Source organism: Sminthopsis crassicaudata, chromosome 2 (assembly GCF_048593235.1).
Source record: "Sminthopsis crassicaudata isolate SCR6 chromosome 2, ASM4859323v1, whole genome shotgun sequence".
NCBI classification, from domain to species: Eukaryota; Metazoa; Chordata; class Mammalia; order Dasyuromorphia; family Dasyuridae; genus Sminthopsis; species Sminthopsis crassicaudata.
In genome coordinates this window covers 273,666,967-273,683,840 of record NC_133618.1, presented here as the reverse complement: position 1 = coordinate 273,683,840, position 16,874 = coordinate 273,666,967, and the positions used below count along the sequence as shown (strand labels likewise).

The 16,874-nt window shown below is 36.2% G+C and overlaps 1 protein-coding gene across 5 annotated transcripts in view; it reads left to right on the top strand.

Moving 5' to 3' along the window:
* The window catches only part of EPB42 (erythrocyte membrane protein band 4.2), a 41,168-nt gene that overhangs the window by 6,744 nt on the left and 17,550 nt on the right, over positions 1 to 16,874 (top strand). For all 5 annotated transcript variants that reach the window (XM_074289410.1, XM_074289412.1, XM_074289409.1 and 2 more), the window contains exons 2-6: positions 4,463 to 4,651; positions 5,961 to 6,194; positions 10,414 to 10,532; positions 11,042 to 11,146; positions 12,033 to 12,210. In XM_074289410.1, the coding sequence (XP_074145511.1) occupies positions 4,463 to 4,651; positions 5,961 to 6,194; positions 10,414 to 10,532; positions 11,042 to 11,146; positions 12,033 to 12,210 (825 nt within the window). The remainder of the gene's footprint in view (positions 1 to 4,462; positions 4,652 to 5,960; positions 6,195 to 10,413; positions 10,533 to 11,041; positions 11,147 to 12,032; positions 12,211 to 16,874) is intronic.

The following is a 16,874-nucleotide window of genomic DNA, read 5'->3' as shown; positions in this document are numbered from 1 at the left end:
ATAAGGGTTGGACTATCCCTCCAAAGCAGGCCAAGGAAAATTCATGCTTCTAGGTGATTAGTGTTGTGATTGAAATTAGGGTAAACTAAGGCACAAAAATCTGAGCATGGTCAATTTATTAGTAAAGTATGGATTTAGCAAGTAATAGGATCTCAGCTTCCCCAGCAAAGGTAAGATTCTGAATGAAGCAGAGAGCTCTCTTTTAAAGTTTTGGAACACAGAATATACGAAGGTTAGTATCATAGATGGAAGAAAATATTATTAGATGGAAATTAGAAATAAGTGCTAACAATTTCTTCCTTCTCTCCTATGACTAAAAAGTGTTCATTGTTCGAGTCCAGCTGCATCTACAAGATATTCTAGAAATAATAACCCAGACTTCTTTGGCTAACAAACCAGATGTCCTTGAAATATAGTTAGGTTGTGTAAAGATATTAGACCAGACTTTGTGGTTCTATTTGCTTCTTTCAAGAGTAACAGATTTTCTTGACACAAGAATTGAATAATGCTTAATAGGAGAACTAGATTTCTAAACTTAGCTCATCACATGTCAGATAATTTCTGAACAAAGTTCAGAGACAAAGAATCATGACTTAGGCAGTTACAGGACAAAAATCAATTAACTATAAATTAAAAGTCACAGAATCAATTTGATTATTTTACTAACCAGGTCCTAACTATGGCTGGAATAATTAGAGAAGGGCAAAAAATGAATGGCATCCGTCAGACTAGTAAGAAAAAACCCCATGTTCCTTCTCATCAGAAAGCTTATTCCTTCAAAAACTTAAAGCAACTTTTCTCTTCAAGAAAAAAGCAACAACAAAAACAACCATGAACTTTCTAACATTAAGTACTCTCCTATTCACCTCTACTTTGGATTCACTCAAGTTTATTTCCTCTTCATCTTCATCCTTTTCATTTCTTCATCTGCAGCCTCTCCCCTAGTGATTTCATCCATGGAATAAAAGGATTTAGAAATGGAATAAACCTTGGAGGTCATCTCTTTCCATTGAAAATTGAGCAATCATCATCACTATCACCATCAATTGATTCCCTATCAAAATATTTCTTTTCATTTACCTTTTTTTTGTTTTTTTTTCCTCTCATGGTTTTCCCCTTTTGTTCTGATTTTTCCTCCCAACAAGATTCATGAAGAAATGTGTATTTTAAAAATTAATATACATGTATAACCAGAAAAATAAAACAATTAATTTAAAAAATATTTCTCTTTTCTCTCCTATCACCACCATCCTGGATCAGTAAGTGAACTTTCTTGGACTGTTACAATATCCTTACCTTTAGTCTGTCCCTTCTCCCATCTATCCATCACCACTATTAAAATAATCTTCCACATGCATAGATTTGATCATATCATTCTCTACCAAAAAGTCTTCAAGAGTTCTCAGTACTTTGAGAAGAAATTATTTAGCCTGACATTCAAAGCACTCCATGATCTGGCACCAGTACCCTTTCCAGCTTTATTTCACACTAATTTTCTTAGGCTTTTGTTGTTTGGGATTTTTTGTCTATCACAAATGTCATTTATTAATGAAGTTAAAAGTATGATCACCAGGGATGGTCACTATGGGGAGAAAAGAGGTAGGACAGGGCTCAAACTCTGATGGAGGGGAGTCACATTAGTCTTTTTGAAAGGCACCTGAGTAGTAAAGTGGACGGAGCACTTAGCCTAGAGTCTGCAAGACCTCAATTCAAGTGTAGCCTTAGATACTTACTAGCTAAGTGACTCTGGACAAATCATTTAATCTGTCTGCCTCAGTTTCCTCAATTGTAAAATGGAGCTCATAATAGTACCTACCTTATAGGGTTGTTGTGAGGATCAAATAATATAATATTTGTAAAATGTTTAACTCAGTGTCTGGCACATAGTAGATGCTTAATAAATGCCTCTTTCCTTTCTTTATGCTTATATCCTTTTTTATGTTCAGATCAAACTATTCTAATGCTGTCCAGCCCTCTTTGCCTCCATGTCATTGTTTCAAGGCTTAGAATGAATCTCCTTTCCCATCCTTTGTAACCCTTCTCTTCTTTCAAGACCCAAGTCTCCTCCAAGAAGCCTTCCCCAATTCCCCCAGTTAGTTCCCTCCTCAAATTTTATATTATATCATAACACTTTGCTTAGACCTCTTCTATTTATTCAATCATACTTTATCACTATCTGAGGAGGTATCAAATCCTTTCTACTACATTGCAAATTCCTTGAAAGCAGTCTCTGATACATAATTTTTTCTGAATTTTAAAATTTTTTATTGATATGGTTTTACTTTTGTAAAACCTTTATTCCCCAATATATCCTCCTCTCTTCCTTTCCCCAGGGAGTCATCCTTTGCAACAAAGAATTTTTTTAAAAGACCTAAAAAAGAGCATTCTAAAAAACCCAAATTGACATATCAGCTGAATATGACAGTATATGCAATGTTGTAGACAACATTCCACCAAGCTTGATCACATAGTACAGGGATTTTTTTTCCTTCCCATCCTTTTCTCAGTATTTCTTATTCATTTAATTCTTGTGGTTTTGTAATAGGCCCCTAGGTGGTGCAGTAAATACATCACTGTGCCTGAGAATAGGTGTACCTAAGTCTAAACCTAGCCTCAAACACTTACTAGCTGTGTGACCCTGGTCAAGTCATTTGATCTGTTTGCCTCAGTTTCCCAATCTGTAAAATGGGGATAATAATAGTTCCTATCTTCCAGGGTTGTTATGAGGGTCAAATGAGATGATAATTTTACAGGGCTTAATACATTCCCTGGAACATAGTAAATGCTATATAAATGTTAGCTAGTATTATTATTATACCATTATGTTAACATACCTCATTTTTTTTTAAGACACTTCTCCTTTCATTTTATTTCTTGATAAACATTGCATTGTGGTTTTTCCCTTTTTTCTGATTTTTCTTTCACAACATGACTAATATAAAAATATGTTTTAAATGATTGTTATATCAGATTGCTTGCTGTCTTGGGAGGGGGTGGTAAGTGAGATAGAGAGAAAAGAAAATTTGGATTCAAGATCTTACAAAAATGACTTTAAAACTATCTTTATATGTAATTGGAAAAATAAAATGCTATTGAATGAAAAATAATAATAAAACCTAACTACAGGTAATAAAAAAATTGCATTACATATAATAGGAATTTAATAAATGTTTGTTAAACCAAAAGGAATAGATTCTATTTTGCTTTTTCCATCTACATAATGACAATATCTAAAAGCTAATCACAGTATAGGGCAGGTAAGCCCAGTGGAGAGAACAATGAGCCTGGACGAACTAAGTTTGAATTTGGTCTTAGATACTTAATAGCTGTGTGATTCTGGGCAAATACTTAAGCCTGTTTGCCTCTTTTCTCATCTGTAAAATGGACTGGAGAAGTAAATGGAAGACCACTGTAGTATTTTTGCCAAGAAAATTCCAAATGGGGTCACAAAAAGTTGGACCCGACTAAAAAGAATGAACACCACCACCAACCAATCATAATATGTTTTGCTCCTTCCTTACCTTGAAAAGCTATTATGAGATGAATGAAATGTTAGTAGGGTGAAGTTCTGTGAGCATCTAGGTGAAAGGCAGCTAGCTAGGTGGCACGATGGATAGAACACTGAGCCTGGGGTTGGGAAGGTCTGTATTCAAATATCATTTCAGATATTTATTAACTGTGCAATTCTGAATGAGTTCCTTAGCCTCTATTTGCCTCAGTTTCCCAATAATATAATGGGAATAATAATAGCATCTGCCTGTTGTGAAGATCAAATGAGGAAATTATTGTAAAGCTCTTAATACAATGCCTAGCACATAACATATGCTTAATAAATTTTTGTCCCTTCTCTCCTTTGGATAAATCACTTTGACCCCTTTTTACCCTCTAGTTCCTTCTCCAGAAAATAATCTCTAAGGCTCTCTTAAAGTCTGGTTCTTGGTCAATAGGAAGGTAGTTATTCCTATTGTATCATAACTCTCCACATCATGATTTTGATGTAGTGTGGGTCAGCATAAGAAATAAAATGAAAATTTGGGAGTTTTGTAGAAACCGCAGATGTCATGTGAAGGGCAGCAGATGACACAGAAAAAAATGTTTTTTTACATTTAACACTGACCAACACATAGCTGTGACCAAATACGTAACCAAATTTTACAGTAAGTTACTATGAACACCCCATAATAGAAAAAGGAAAATAAAATCAGACCTTTTCTGATATGAAGAGAAGGTCAAAAATTTTACACAGTTTTTCCAGGATGCCATGTCCCTAACCCCCACAATGTGAAGTGATAATTGCATAAGAGTGAGTGACAGAGAGGCTGCAGATTTCTGGTTATAGGACATTGGAGGGGTTGGCTGTAATTTTAGGACCGAGGTCAGAAAAGATTAACGACCGCTAGAGTGAATCTGGTATTTGATCTGAGATATGGTCCAAACCTCACAATGTCATTTCCCCAAACAGCCCTATACATCAAGAGCTGTGACTTACAAGTAGCCAGAAACAATGAGGAACATCATACCAACAAGATCAGTTCCAGTCGCCTCATTATCCGCAGAGGACAACCCTTCACCATCACCCTGCACCTGGTCTACCCACAGGTTCGAGGATTCTTTAAGGTTTTAAAGAAGGTAGCTCTTGTGGCTGAAACAGGTAAGTAATCTTGTCCAAAGCTGAACACATTTCCCAAGAGGCTGTGAAATATTGCCCTTTATTGTCATTTAGAGGCAGCTAGTTGTGCAATAGAAAAGAGTATTGGTCTTGTAATAAGGAAAACCTTGAGTTCAAATCTAGACTCGGATATTAGCTGTGTGACTCTAAACAGAAGAAAATGGCAAACCACTCCAGGATCTTTGCCAAGAAAACCCCAAATGGGGTCATGAAAAGTGAGACATGACTGAAATGGCTATAACTTCCTGACTCAAAGCCCAATACTGTACTCTATGTTACATATTATACCTCTCATAATGATAGTAAAATAAATGAAGACATTCTCAAGTTTTTATAGCCCTTATTATTTGGGTTTGCTCTATCAGCACTGACATGAAAACATATTTTATCTTATTCTTTATTTATGTATTTTAAATTTATTTTTAAATAATAGTTTTTTATTTTCAAAATATATGCAAAAATAATTTTCAACATTCATCCTTGCAAAATCTTATGTTCCACATTTTTCTCCCTTCCTTCCCCCCATCCCCTCCCCTAGACAGCAATATATCCAGTATATAGTAAACATGTGCATATCATCTATACATATTTCCACATTTATCAAGGTATATTTTTTTAAACAGACCTTATGTAATAAGGAAACTTCCACTACCAAAAAGGATCTAGAATTGCTCTAAAAAGAGTCTGTGAGAGCTGCCTGGAAAGCCTGAGAGATAACTTGTTCAAAGTCAAAGAGTTAGAATCCAGTAATTCCTGACACTGATTCTGGTTCTCTCTCCACTTTGATTCTGGTTTTCTACCTACTTTATTTTGCTGCTTGGCCAATGGGAAGGTTCTTTTTCTTTTCTTCTGGTCCAGTTTTAACAATGTAATAGTTGTAAAGGTCCTGGTGCAGAGTAAGTCCTAAATAACTATCAACTATTATTGTTATTATTATATGTATATAAATATATATTATATATAATTATATTATTATAAGCTTGTAAGTATCCCACCTGAGGATTTTTAGAGGCAATCAGGGTTAAGTCTTACCCAGAATCATACAGCTCATAAGTGTCTAAGGTCACATTTGAACTCAAGTCCTCCTAACTCCACAGCCAAAGTGTATCCACTGCACCACCTAGCTGCTCTGTATATTTAATATTTATAAATATAAGTATATTTGAACACACATCTCTCTGTGCCTCATGTCCTCCAGTATTTACACTCCCAAACTTTTTATCACGTGTTCTTCTTGCTGAGTTATCACCAAAGGTACTGAGTGCCAGACTGATCATTTTGTGTCACTTAGGAAAGCAGCCTTCCGTGACAAACAGGACAAAAGTCAAATTCCCAGTCACCAGCCAAGGTAACCCTAAATGGTGGAGTGCAACCATAGAAGACAGAGACTTACAATCCTGGACCATATCGGTGACCACACCTGCTGACGCCATCATTGGTCACTACTCCCTCCTGCTTCAGGTCTCTCAAAAGACTCAGTTCCCTCTGGGCCACTTCACACTACTCTTTAATCCCTGGGAACGAGGTAAGTTCTGATAATAGAGCATTGGGATATGGGCCCAGAGGACCTGCTCCTGATCCACAGGCCACCAGGTAGCACCGGAGATGGAGGCCTGGGCCTGAAATCAGAAATCCCTGAGTTCCATTAGATCCTGCTCTCTTAATCTGCTTCAGTTTCCTTATCAGACAAATGGAGATGATAATAGCATCTGTCTTCCAGAGTTGGTCTTAGTTCCCTCAATGGTAAAATGGAGCTAAAACATAATAACAACTATTTCTCAACTATTTATCTCAGAGATAAAAATGATATAATATTTGTAAAATGCTTAGCACTGGGTCTGGCACATAGTAGGCACTTAACAAATACTTGTTGCCTTCTTTCTTAATCTCTGTTCTCAAGTAATTTGTATTCTATTGAAGAGACGCAAAGAAATCTTATTCAATTCTGTCACATATGCCTGACTCTTCATAACTTCACTTGGGATTTTCTTAGTAAAGATACTAGAGCAGTCTGCCATTTTCTTCTGTAGCTCATTTTACAGATGAGGAAACTGAGGCAAGAGGGTAACAGGGAAAAGTGACTTGCCCAGGGTCACACAACCAGTTACTGTCTGAGGATGGATTTGAACTCAGGTTTTCCTGATTCCAGGCCTGCTGCTCTATCCACTAGGCCATTTAGCTACCCCTTGAACAAATCTAAGTATACATAATAAGCAGAATAGATGCAATATAAATATGAGTTAGTTAGGAAGGGCACAACCACTTGGCAGGATCAGCAAGTTCAAACACATTGGCTTGTTAGGATCTGCCTCCAGGAGTTTTTTCCTGTCTTCAATTGGAAGTGTGTGTCTGAGTGTTTTATTAATTTTTCTATCTGCAGTGTAATTAAGGTAATTGTTTTCAAAAATGCATTATAGATTCCAGAGACGTATAAACTTTATTTGGGTACTGAATCATAAGTCATCTGTATTCATTAACTTATGGATGTTTGGAATGGCATCCTTGATCTCGGCAGGAAAATTTAATCAGGATAATACACAAAAGGGTTTCTTGATTTTAAGCCCAGAATATTTTAAAAAGACTCACTCATTCATAATGAAAGAATGCAGCTATGAGGCTACAATGAGTTTCTACAATGATATATCACGATCTTTTTTTTTTTCTGGAGGATCCCAAATTTCAGGAACACTGTCAAACCTTGGCTTGAGGTTATTCTGAGAGTTATTAAGCTATCTTCATAGAAGATACCCAGAATGAAGGGATTGAAGACATGGATCTAGAAAGGAGTTAGAGCCTCTGGGCAACTAGGAATCAGTTTGAGGAAATGTGTATGCTGCCCTAGTTCAGAACTTCTTAGAAAATAGAACAGCTACCTTGATAAACACCCATATATTCTTCTTAAGTTCTCCAAGCTATTCTTTCAGGTTGGAAGACCTGGAACTCAGAGTAGAAGAAATCTGTGTTCTAGATCAAATTAGAACCTCCTGAGTAAAAGAACTCTGGCTCTCATTTCTCTCCTACCTCAAAGTCATATATATCCTTTTTTTCCCCCTCCCTTCTTCCTTCCAGTCATCCTAGAGCAGTAGAGGAATATAGCAAGTTTCTCAGGATCCTACTCAGCTATTCTTTTTCCCCTGAAACACAATCTTTCACAACAAAGATAAAAAGAATGAAGAAGGGAAAGAAGAAAAAGAAAAAAATAAGAAAGAATAGTCCCTGATTTCAATGAAGGGAATGATAGGTAATACAAGACAAATAAAAACAGAGGGGATGAAAGGACATCTCAGAAGAGATGGCATCAGTAGCTAAGGGGATGCAGGAGAAGGTTCTTGAGGAGACTCTGCTCCTTGAACGAAGTGTTAAGGAAAAAAAAAAGATTCTAAAAGCCAGAGGTTGAGAGTGAGCACTCAAGATTAGGTGGAGTGTTGTGTTCTAGAAAAAACAAGCAGGTCAATATTGCTGGACATTAGAATATGCGAAAGAAATATAATGTAAGAAAATCAGAAGATGAGCAAAGACCCAAGTTGTGAACAGCTTTATATGCCAAATAAAGGAATTCATATTTGATCTTAGAGGGAAATGGAAACCACTGAAGCTTGCAGGAAGCAGGGAGATGACATGGTCAGACCTATACTCAGAAAATAAATGAAATAGGGATTATAGATAAATAAAATAAAAAAACAAAAAAACAAAAAGAAAAGAAACTTTTTTTTGAATGCATAGAACCAAGCCAATCAATCAACCAAGATATATTTATTATTACTTTGTCAGGCACTGTGCTAAGTGTTAGCATATAAAAAGAAGCAAAAAACAGTTCCTGCCCTCAAATAGCTTATAGTCTAATTGGGGAGATAACATGAAAACAATAAATACAAAACAAGCTATATACAAGATTAATAGGAAATAATTAACAGAAAGGCACTGGCAGTAAGATAGGTTGAAAAGGGCTTCCTGGAGAAAAGTGGGATTTTAGTTGGAAGTTAAAGGAAGCCCAGAGGAGGGAGAATGTGCCTTGAATTCACCCCAGGCACTGGGGACAGCCCAAGAAAATATCTAGGCCTTAGGGATGGAATGTCTTATTTTTGGAATAGTCTGAACAACAGAAGGAAGACCAGAAAGAATCACAAAGAAGTAGGATAGTTTTAAAAGTTACAAATTAAATAATAGTGATATACAGTTTCATGAATAATCTCCTATTTCTATTCTTTTGTGTATGAGGAGTGTTAATTTTATTATTGGTTATTTGTTTTTAAGATCAGAATTTAAAAAAACTTTAAAAAACAGAGATAAATTGGAATAGGGACAGATGAGGTAGAGAGATCTATTAGAAGACTATTGAAATAGTCTGGCTGAGAATTAATAAGGGTCTGAAAGCTGTGATGATAACTGTGTAAAGGAAGAGGCGACATAATTAAGAGAGATGTGTTTATGTAGAGAGATTTTAAAAGGGATTTTTTGAGAAAATTTCTTACTAAGTGCAAGTGTACATCAATCAAAAACAGATTCTATAAAATGAAAATATAACTTTAAACAATCTTTCTAAAGATAGAGATATTTACCTATTCCAATAAATAGGACCAAACTAGGTAACAGATCATTACTTTTCCCAGGATCATGTTGGGTTTACATGACACAAAATCAGGTGGCCTACCAGCTTTAAATTCCAAATATAAGAATGAAAAGAAAGGGATAAAAAAAAAAACGGCCAGATTATACTCTACTCACCAAAAAGATAATGGATATCTCGTATATCTCTTTATTATATCCTTCCCACTTCTTTCAGTCTTGTCAAGTCACTTGTAATTAAAATTATCTTTTTCTTACTATCTTGTGTACCTGGTATTATTAGGTCAAAGAATATGCATGAATTTATAGTCCTTAGGGCATAGATCATATCTTTTGATCATTTATCAATTGGGACATGGCTCTTATTTTTTATAAATTTTTATCAGTTGCCTCTATGTTTGAGAAGTTAATCAGAGAAACTTGCTTTAAAATTCTTTTTTACAATTTCTATTGCTAACTGTATTTCCCCTCATTTTTCTCTCTCTTTTTTCACCCTGTTCCTCCTCAAACGTATTTTGCTACTGATCATTCCCTCCTTCAAAAAGGCCTCTCTTTTCACCCTCCCCCGCCTTCTCATATCCTATTCTCCTCATATTATCCTGCAGGATAAGATAGATTTCTCTACTCCTATTAAATAGATATCTTCTCCTTGAGCCAATTCTGATGAGAGTTAAGGTTCACTCATTCACCCTGTGCTCCCTTCTTCCCCTCCACTGTTAAAGCTTTTTCTTGCAAAAGGATCCATTTTCAAGAGCTGTGCTAGGTTTGAATCAAGAAAGTCCTGCCCTATTAATAATAGAAAGATGCAAAGTCCATTGCTGTCCTTTTTTCTGAGATCTATTATTTTAACTGTAGTTAAAAGGATTAAAAGAAAGTGGGCATGGGAATGAAGGGATATTATTTTCCCTTCTCTCCAAATACTCAGTTTACACCAAACTTTTAATTATGATGTTAGAAGTTTCGTCTTATCCGTAGCATCTTCCCCTGCTCTCAAAGAAAGCAGACCCACATACCCTGGTTATTGTGAGTAAAAGTGGTTATTGAGTGGGTAAGAGGGAGTCTTCTCATTTTCCCCAGGGCTGACCCTGGCCTTTTTCCCCTGAGTGCATAGAAGTCATGGCATTGAGAATAACTCTGGGAATCCCATGAGCTTTGATCTTGCTCACTTGCCTTTCCAGAGGATGCAGTATTCTTGGAGAATGAGGCACAACGCAGAGAATATTTGCTGAACCAGAATGGCCTCATCTACCTGGGCACATCCGAATGCATCCAACCTCAGCCTTGGGACTTTGGCCAGGTACAGGGACTCTTAGGGTAGGATGGACAGGGCATTGGGTTGCAAATCTCAGTGTCCATTTCAGAGATGGAAGTTCCAATTTCCTTGGCCTTATGGGATTTTAAAAAAAGTCTTTCAAACAAAATATATAAATGATTGCAAAAATTACAAATATAGAGGCACCGTAATATAGAAATACAAACACACAGAGAGATATGTATGCTTATGGATGTGTATCCATTCATCTACATGGGGTCTTAGGGAATGCTAAAATAGAATGAGTATCTCAGTAGGTCATCCTTTTCCTCTGGATTAATGGACAAACACCTGTGAGAGCATGAAGAAGAAGGAAGAAGAACAGGACCTAGGGAAAGTTCTTAATTGGTAAGAAAGGGAGGAGAAGAGAGAAGAGAAGAAGATTCTGGAGAAGGGTCAAGTTAAAGATACCTTAGATTAGGAGTCTATTTTACAAAGGACCCACAAAAGGGCCATTTAAGACCTTGACATATCCTCCTGTATTGCACTTACAGTTTGATACCAATATTATTGATCTCAGTCTGCGGTTACAAGAAGTAGATAAAGAAGTCAATCAGTGGAATAATCCTGTACATGTGGCTCGGGTACTTGGAGTCTTGGTAAGTGAATGGTATGGAGAAGAACTCTGTGTGTGTGTGTCTGTCTGTCTGTGTCTGTCTATTTCTATATCTCTATTTAGAAGCTCCATTTATATAATTACAAAATAAATACATAGTACTTAGATAAGGGAAGGCACTAGTAGTTGTGGGGTAAGGGTAGTGGTAACAAGGAAGATCAGAAAATATTTCATGTAAAAAAGGTAGTAAGTTTTGTATCTCACTTTAACAACACAGGGCTCTATATACAGCAGGCATTTAATAAATGTTGATGATTCATCTTGGAAATAAGGGGGAAAAAAACAATCTGGTTTTAAGTTCCTAATTTTTCATCCCACTACCTTTTAATCCATCTTTCTCCTAAAGGTCAGGGCTCTTGCAAATAGTCTATCTTTAATATTTGCTATTTACATATTTATAAAGATTTGATTTTTTAATGTACTTAAGAGTCTAAGAGGTTAGGGTTACCCATAATGCCATTTCTTATAGATTCTCCCAGTGCTTTCCTCAGTCTATCAAAAACCCTTTGAGAAGAATGACATTTTTCATGAGTAAATCTGATCACCTCAATGAAGGGATAGGTCGGGGAAGAAAGTACACAGAAAGGACACAGAAGTGGCTTGTTATAAAACAAGAGAGGAGAAAGAAGGAGAAGAGGCAGAACAGAGATGAAGAGAGAGGAAAAAAGAGGAAGGACTGAGAAGAGAGGGAAAAGGTGAAGATAAGAAATGAGGACAAAAAAGAGAAAAATTAAAGCAGTTTTTAGGGGGCACCTAAACTTGCAAGGACCTTTTCAAATATCACTTCCATATGGCTCAGGGTCTTTCTCACTGAGATGCCCTAGGAAATCAATATTAACATCTCATTCTCATTTCCAATTCCCCAACAGCTGAATAACAGAAAGGAGAAGAGTATTCTAACTACACCTGAAACACAAGATTCAGAGGATATGAGATTCTTGTATAAACGCCGAGGGAGCTTGCCCATCCTCTGGCACTGGCTCACTGGCCAAGGGCGGCAGGTGCCCGATGGGCAGGGCTGGGTGTTGGCAGCTGTCACCTGCTCAGGTAAAAGTCACTTCCTACCTGCCTATCTCCCAGAAGAGTTTTTAGCTTCACTGTTTTTCTATGCTTTGAAAGGAATACTCTTCCCTTCTCTTCACAATATTATGTCTTCCTTTGAATACATATTAAACATTACCTTAACCCTACTGTTCCTCAAGGTTCATTTTATTTGAGTTTTCCCTATGTCTCTACCTATGAAGATGCATGGATCCATATATCCATAGGCATACATATCTAAGTATATATCTATATCTATATATCTATGTATATGTAGGGGGGATGTATTTTAGTATCTTTATTATATTACAGGGCCTCCATATTTATTATTTTTGCATTCTTTAAATATCATATTTGCAAGCCTTTTAAAAAACATTTAATTTTTTTGTTATTACATTTTGAATTCCAAGTTGTCTCCCTCCCTCTCAATATTGCATTAAAGAAGGCTAAAATAGATGGATAAATATAAATACACACACACATATAAGCCATACAATATATATATATATATATATATATATACTTCCATCAATCTCTAGAAGCGGATAGCATTTTCTTTCATAAATCCTTTGTATTTGATTGATTTGAATGTTTATATTACTCAAAATAAAAGCAGCTAGGTAGATTAGTGGATAGAGTGCTGGGCCTAGAGTCTAGAAGATTCATCTTTATGAGTTCAAATCCAACCTCAGACACTTACTAGTTGTGTGACCCTGGGCAAGTCATTTAACCCTGTTTACCTCATTTTCCTCATTTGCAAAATGGAAATGGAAAACACTTCAGTATCTTTGTCAAGAAAACCCCAAAATGATGGGACTTCCAGCCAAGATGGTGGAGAGGAGGCACACAGCTGCTTGAGCTCCACGTTCTCTCTCAGAATTTCCTTCATGACAAGCCTCGGAATTAATGCTTGACCAGAAAAAACTCCCACAAATAATTACTAACAGAAGACATCCTTGAAATTCGCCAGAGAAGGTCTGTGTTTGCTTGGGGGAGGAGACAAACAGACTGGGCACAGACTGAGGGCAGACAGCGAGAGCAAGACAGGCAGCTCACACTGCTTAGACCAGAGGGGGCGGGAGGAAGGGGTGTGATCTCTTCCATGTCTGCAAAACGACCTTTACCCCAGTGTGGATATTCAGTTTTGTCAGTAAGCCAGGATCAGCAGAGAGGGTGTAAACACCAGAGGTGAAGAATAAAACCCTAGAAACAGCATCTCTCAGGGACCTGGCCACCCCTACCCCCACACAGAGTGACTCAGCTCATTCTGTATTAGTGCCTCGCTGCTGTCTCACGCAGTCTGTAGAGAAAGCTCTGTAACACCATCCAGCCCCATTCCCCCCCCCCCCCAGAAAAAGACCAATTGTTTCTCTTGTCAATTTGTTTTCTTTGATTCCCTCTCTGACAAAATAAACAAAAAATTTAAAAGGGCTCTAACCATTGACAGTTTCTGTATGGATAGAGAGCAGACTTCAAACCCTGAGGAGACTAAAAGCAGACTGTCTCCAGAGGAATCCCCTAAGGGGGATATGATCTGCTCCTCAATACACAAAACTCTCATAGAGGAAATCAAAAAGGCTCTCACAAGAGAGATAGAAGAGAAATGAGAAAAGGAAAGGGAAGCTTGGCAAGAGAGTCTGGAGAAGTGATCCAGAGTGGATAAAGAGATCAAATCATTGAGAAATAAAAATTAGTGAGTTGGAAAAAGAAAACAGCTCTCTAAAAAATAAAATTGATGAAGTGGAAAAAAATTCCATAGAAGATAAAAACTCAATTGGACAATTACAAAAAGATATAAAAAAAGTGAGTGAAGAAAATACATCATTGAAAATTAGAATCGAACAAGTAGAAATGAATGACACAAGGAGAAACCAAGAAGTAGTCAAGCAAAACCAGAAAAATGAAACAATTGAAAAGAATGTCAAGTACCTTATTGGAAAGACAACAGACCTGGAAAACAGATCCAGGAAAGACAATTTGAAAATAATCGGACTCCCTGAAAAATGTGAGGAAAAAAAGAGCCTGGACACTATTTTCCAGGAAATCATTAAAGAGAACTGCCCAGACGTTTTAGAAATAGAGGGTAAAATAGACATTGAAAATATTCATCGATAGAAAAAAAAAAAAAAGAAAGAAAAGAAAAGAAAATATTCATCGATCACCTACTGAAAGGGACCCTAAAATCAAAACACCAAGAAATATAGTGTCCAAGTTCGAGAACTATCAGACGAAGGAAAAAATATTGGAAGCTGCTAGAAAAAAAGCAGTTCAGATATGGAGGAGCCACAATAAGGATAACCCAGGATCTAGCAGTGTCCACATTAAAGGAACGAAGGGCCTGGAATATAATATTCTGAAAGGCTAAGGAACTTGGTATGCAGCCAAGAATAACTTACCCAGCAAAAATGAGCATCCTTTTTCCAGGCAAGAAGATGGATATTTAATGAAATAAATGAATTCCATCTATTCTTGATGAAAAAACCAGATCTATACAAAATGTTTGATCTTCAAATAAAGAACTCAAGAGATTTCTAAAAAGGTAAAAAGAAATCTTGAGAACTATATTTCTGCCATAAAGATATGGAAAGAACACATGTATAATTTGTCCTAGAAATAGAGGTGGAAAGGAAATTATATCATAAAAAGGGTAAAGTGGTGGTACTACATCTCATGAAGAGGCAAAGGTAACCTATTATATCTGAGAGAAAAAAAGGAGGGGGATAAACATAGTGTGTATCAATAGACATATTCGATTTATGGTGAAACTTCTTCCACTACATTGAAAAGTGGGAGGGAAGGAGTAAGCTAAGGGGAAGGGAATACAGAAATTGTGAGGAAAAAGTGTAAAATATGGGGAGGAACTTTAAGGTGGAGGAGGGATACTAAAAAGGGAAGGCTGTGAAAAGCAAGTGGTGCTCACAAGTGTAATACTGGGGAGGGGGATAAGAGGGAAGGAAAAGAGAAAACCATAAGCAGGGGTTAACAGGACGGCAAGCAATATAGAATTCTAGCCATAAATGTGAATGGGGTAAACTCCCCCATAAAGAGGAAGCAGTTAGCAGACTGGATTAAAAGCCAGAATCCTACTATATGTTGTTTACAGGAAACACACCTGAAACAGGGTGATACATTCAGAATAAAAGTAAAAGAGTGGAGCAGAATCTACTATACTTCAGGTGAAGCCAAAAAAGCAGGGGCAGCTATCCTCATCTCAGATCAAGCAAAAACAAAAATTGATCTAATTAAAAGAGATAAGGAAGGGCATTATATCTTGCTAAAGGGTATAGATAATGAAGCAGTATCAATATTAAACATATATGCACCAAGTGGTGCAGCATCTAAATTATTAAAAGAGAAATTAAAAGAGCTGCAAGAAGAAATAGAGAGCAAAACTATAATAGTGGGAGATCTCAACCTTGCACTCTCAGAATTAGATAAATCAAACCACAAAATAAATAAGAAAGAAGTCAAAGAAGTAAATAGAATACTAGAAAAGTTTGATATGATAGATCTTTGGAGAAAGCTAAATGGAGACAGAAAGGAGTACATTTTCTTCTCAGAGTTCATGGAACCTATACAAAAATTGATCATATACTAGGCATAAAACCCTCAAAATCAAATGCAGTAAGGCAGAAATAGTAAATGCATCCTTTTCAGACCACAATGCAATGAAAATTACAGTCAATAAAAACCCAGGGGAAAATAGATCAAAAAATAATTGGAAACTAAATAATCTCATACTAAAGAATGATTGAGTGAAACAGCAAATCATAGACATAATTAATAACTTCACCCAAGAAAATGACAATAATGAGACATCATGTCAAATGTGTAGGATACAGCCAAAGCAATAGTAAGGGGAAGTTTTATATCTCTAGAGGCCTACTTGCATAAAATAGAGAAAGAGAAGGTCAACAAATTGGGCTTACAACTAAAAATGCTAGAAAAGGAACAAATTTAAAACTCCCAGACAAACATGAAACTTGAAATTCTAAAAATAAAAGGTAAGATTAATAAAATTGAAAGTAAAAAAAAACTATTGAATTAATTAATAAAACTAAGAGTTGGTTCTATGAAAAAAACAACAAAATAGACAAACCCTTAGTAAATCTGATTAAAAAAAGGAAAGAGGAAAAGCAAATTGTTAGTCTTAAAAATGAAAAGGGAGAACTCGCCACTAATGAAGAGGAAATTAGAACAACAGTTAGGAGCTACTTAGCCCAACTTTATGCCAATAAATTCAATAACTTAAATGAAATGGAAGAATACCTTCAAAAATATAGCTTGCCCAGATTAACAGAGGAAGAAGTAAATAGTCTAAATAGTCCCATTTCAGAAAAAGAAATAGAACAAGCTATTAACCAACTCCCTAAGAAAAAATCCCCAGGACCAGATGGATTTACATGTGAATTCTACCAAACATTTAAAGAACAATTAACTCCAATGCTATATAAACTATTTGAAAAAATAGGGATTGAAGGAGTCCTACCAAATTCCTTTTATGACACAGACATGGTACTGATACTTAAACTAGGTAGGCTGAAAATTGAGAAAGAAAATTATAGACCAATCTCCCTAATGAATATTGATGCTAAAATCTTAAATAAAATATTAGCAAAAAGACTGCAGAAAATCATCCCCAGGATAATACACTATGACCAAGTGGGATT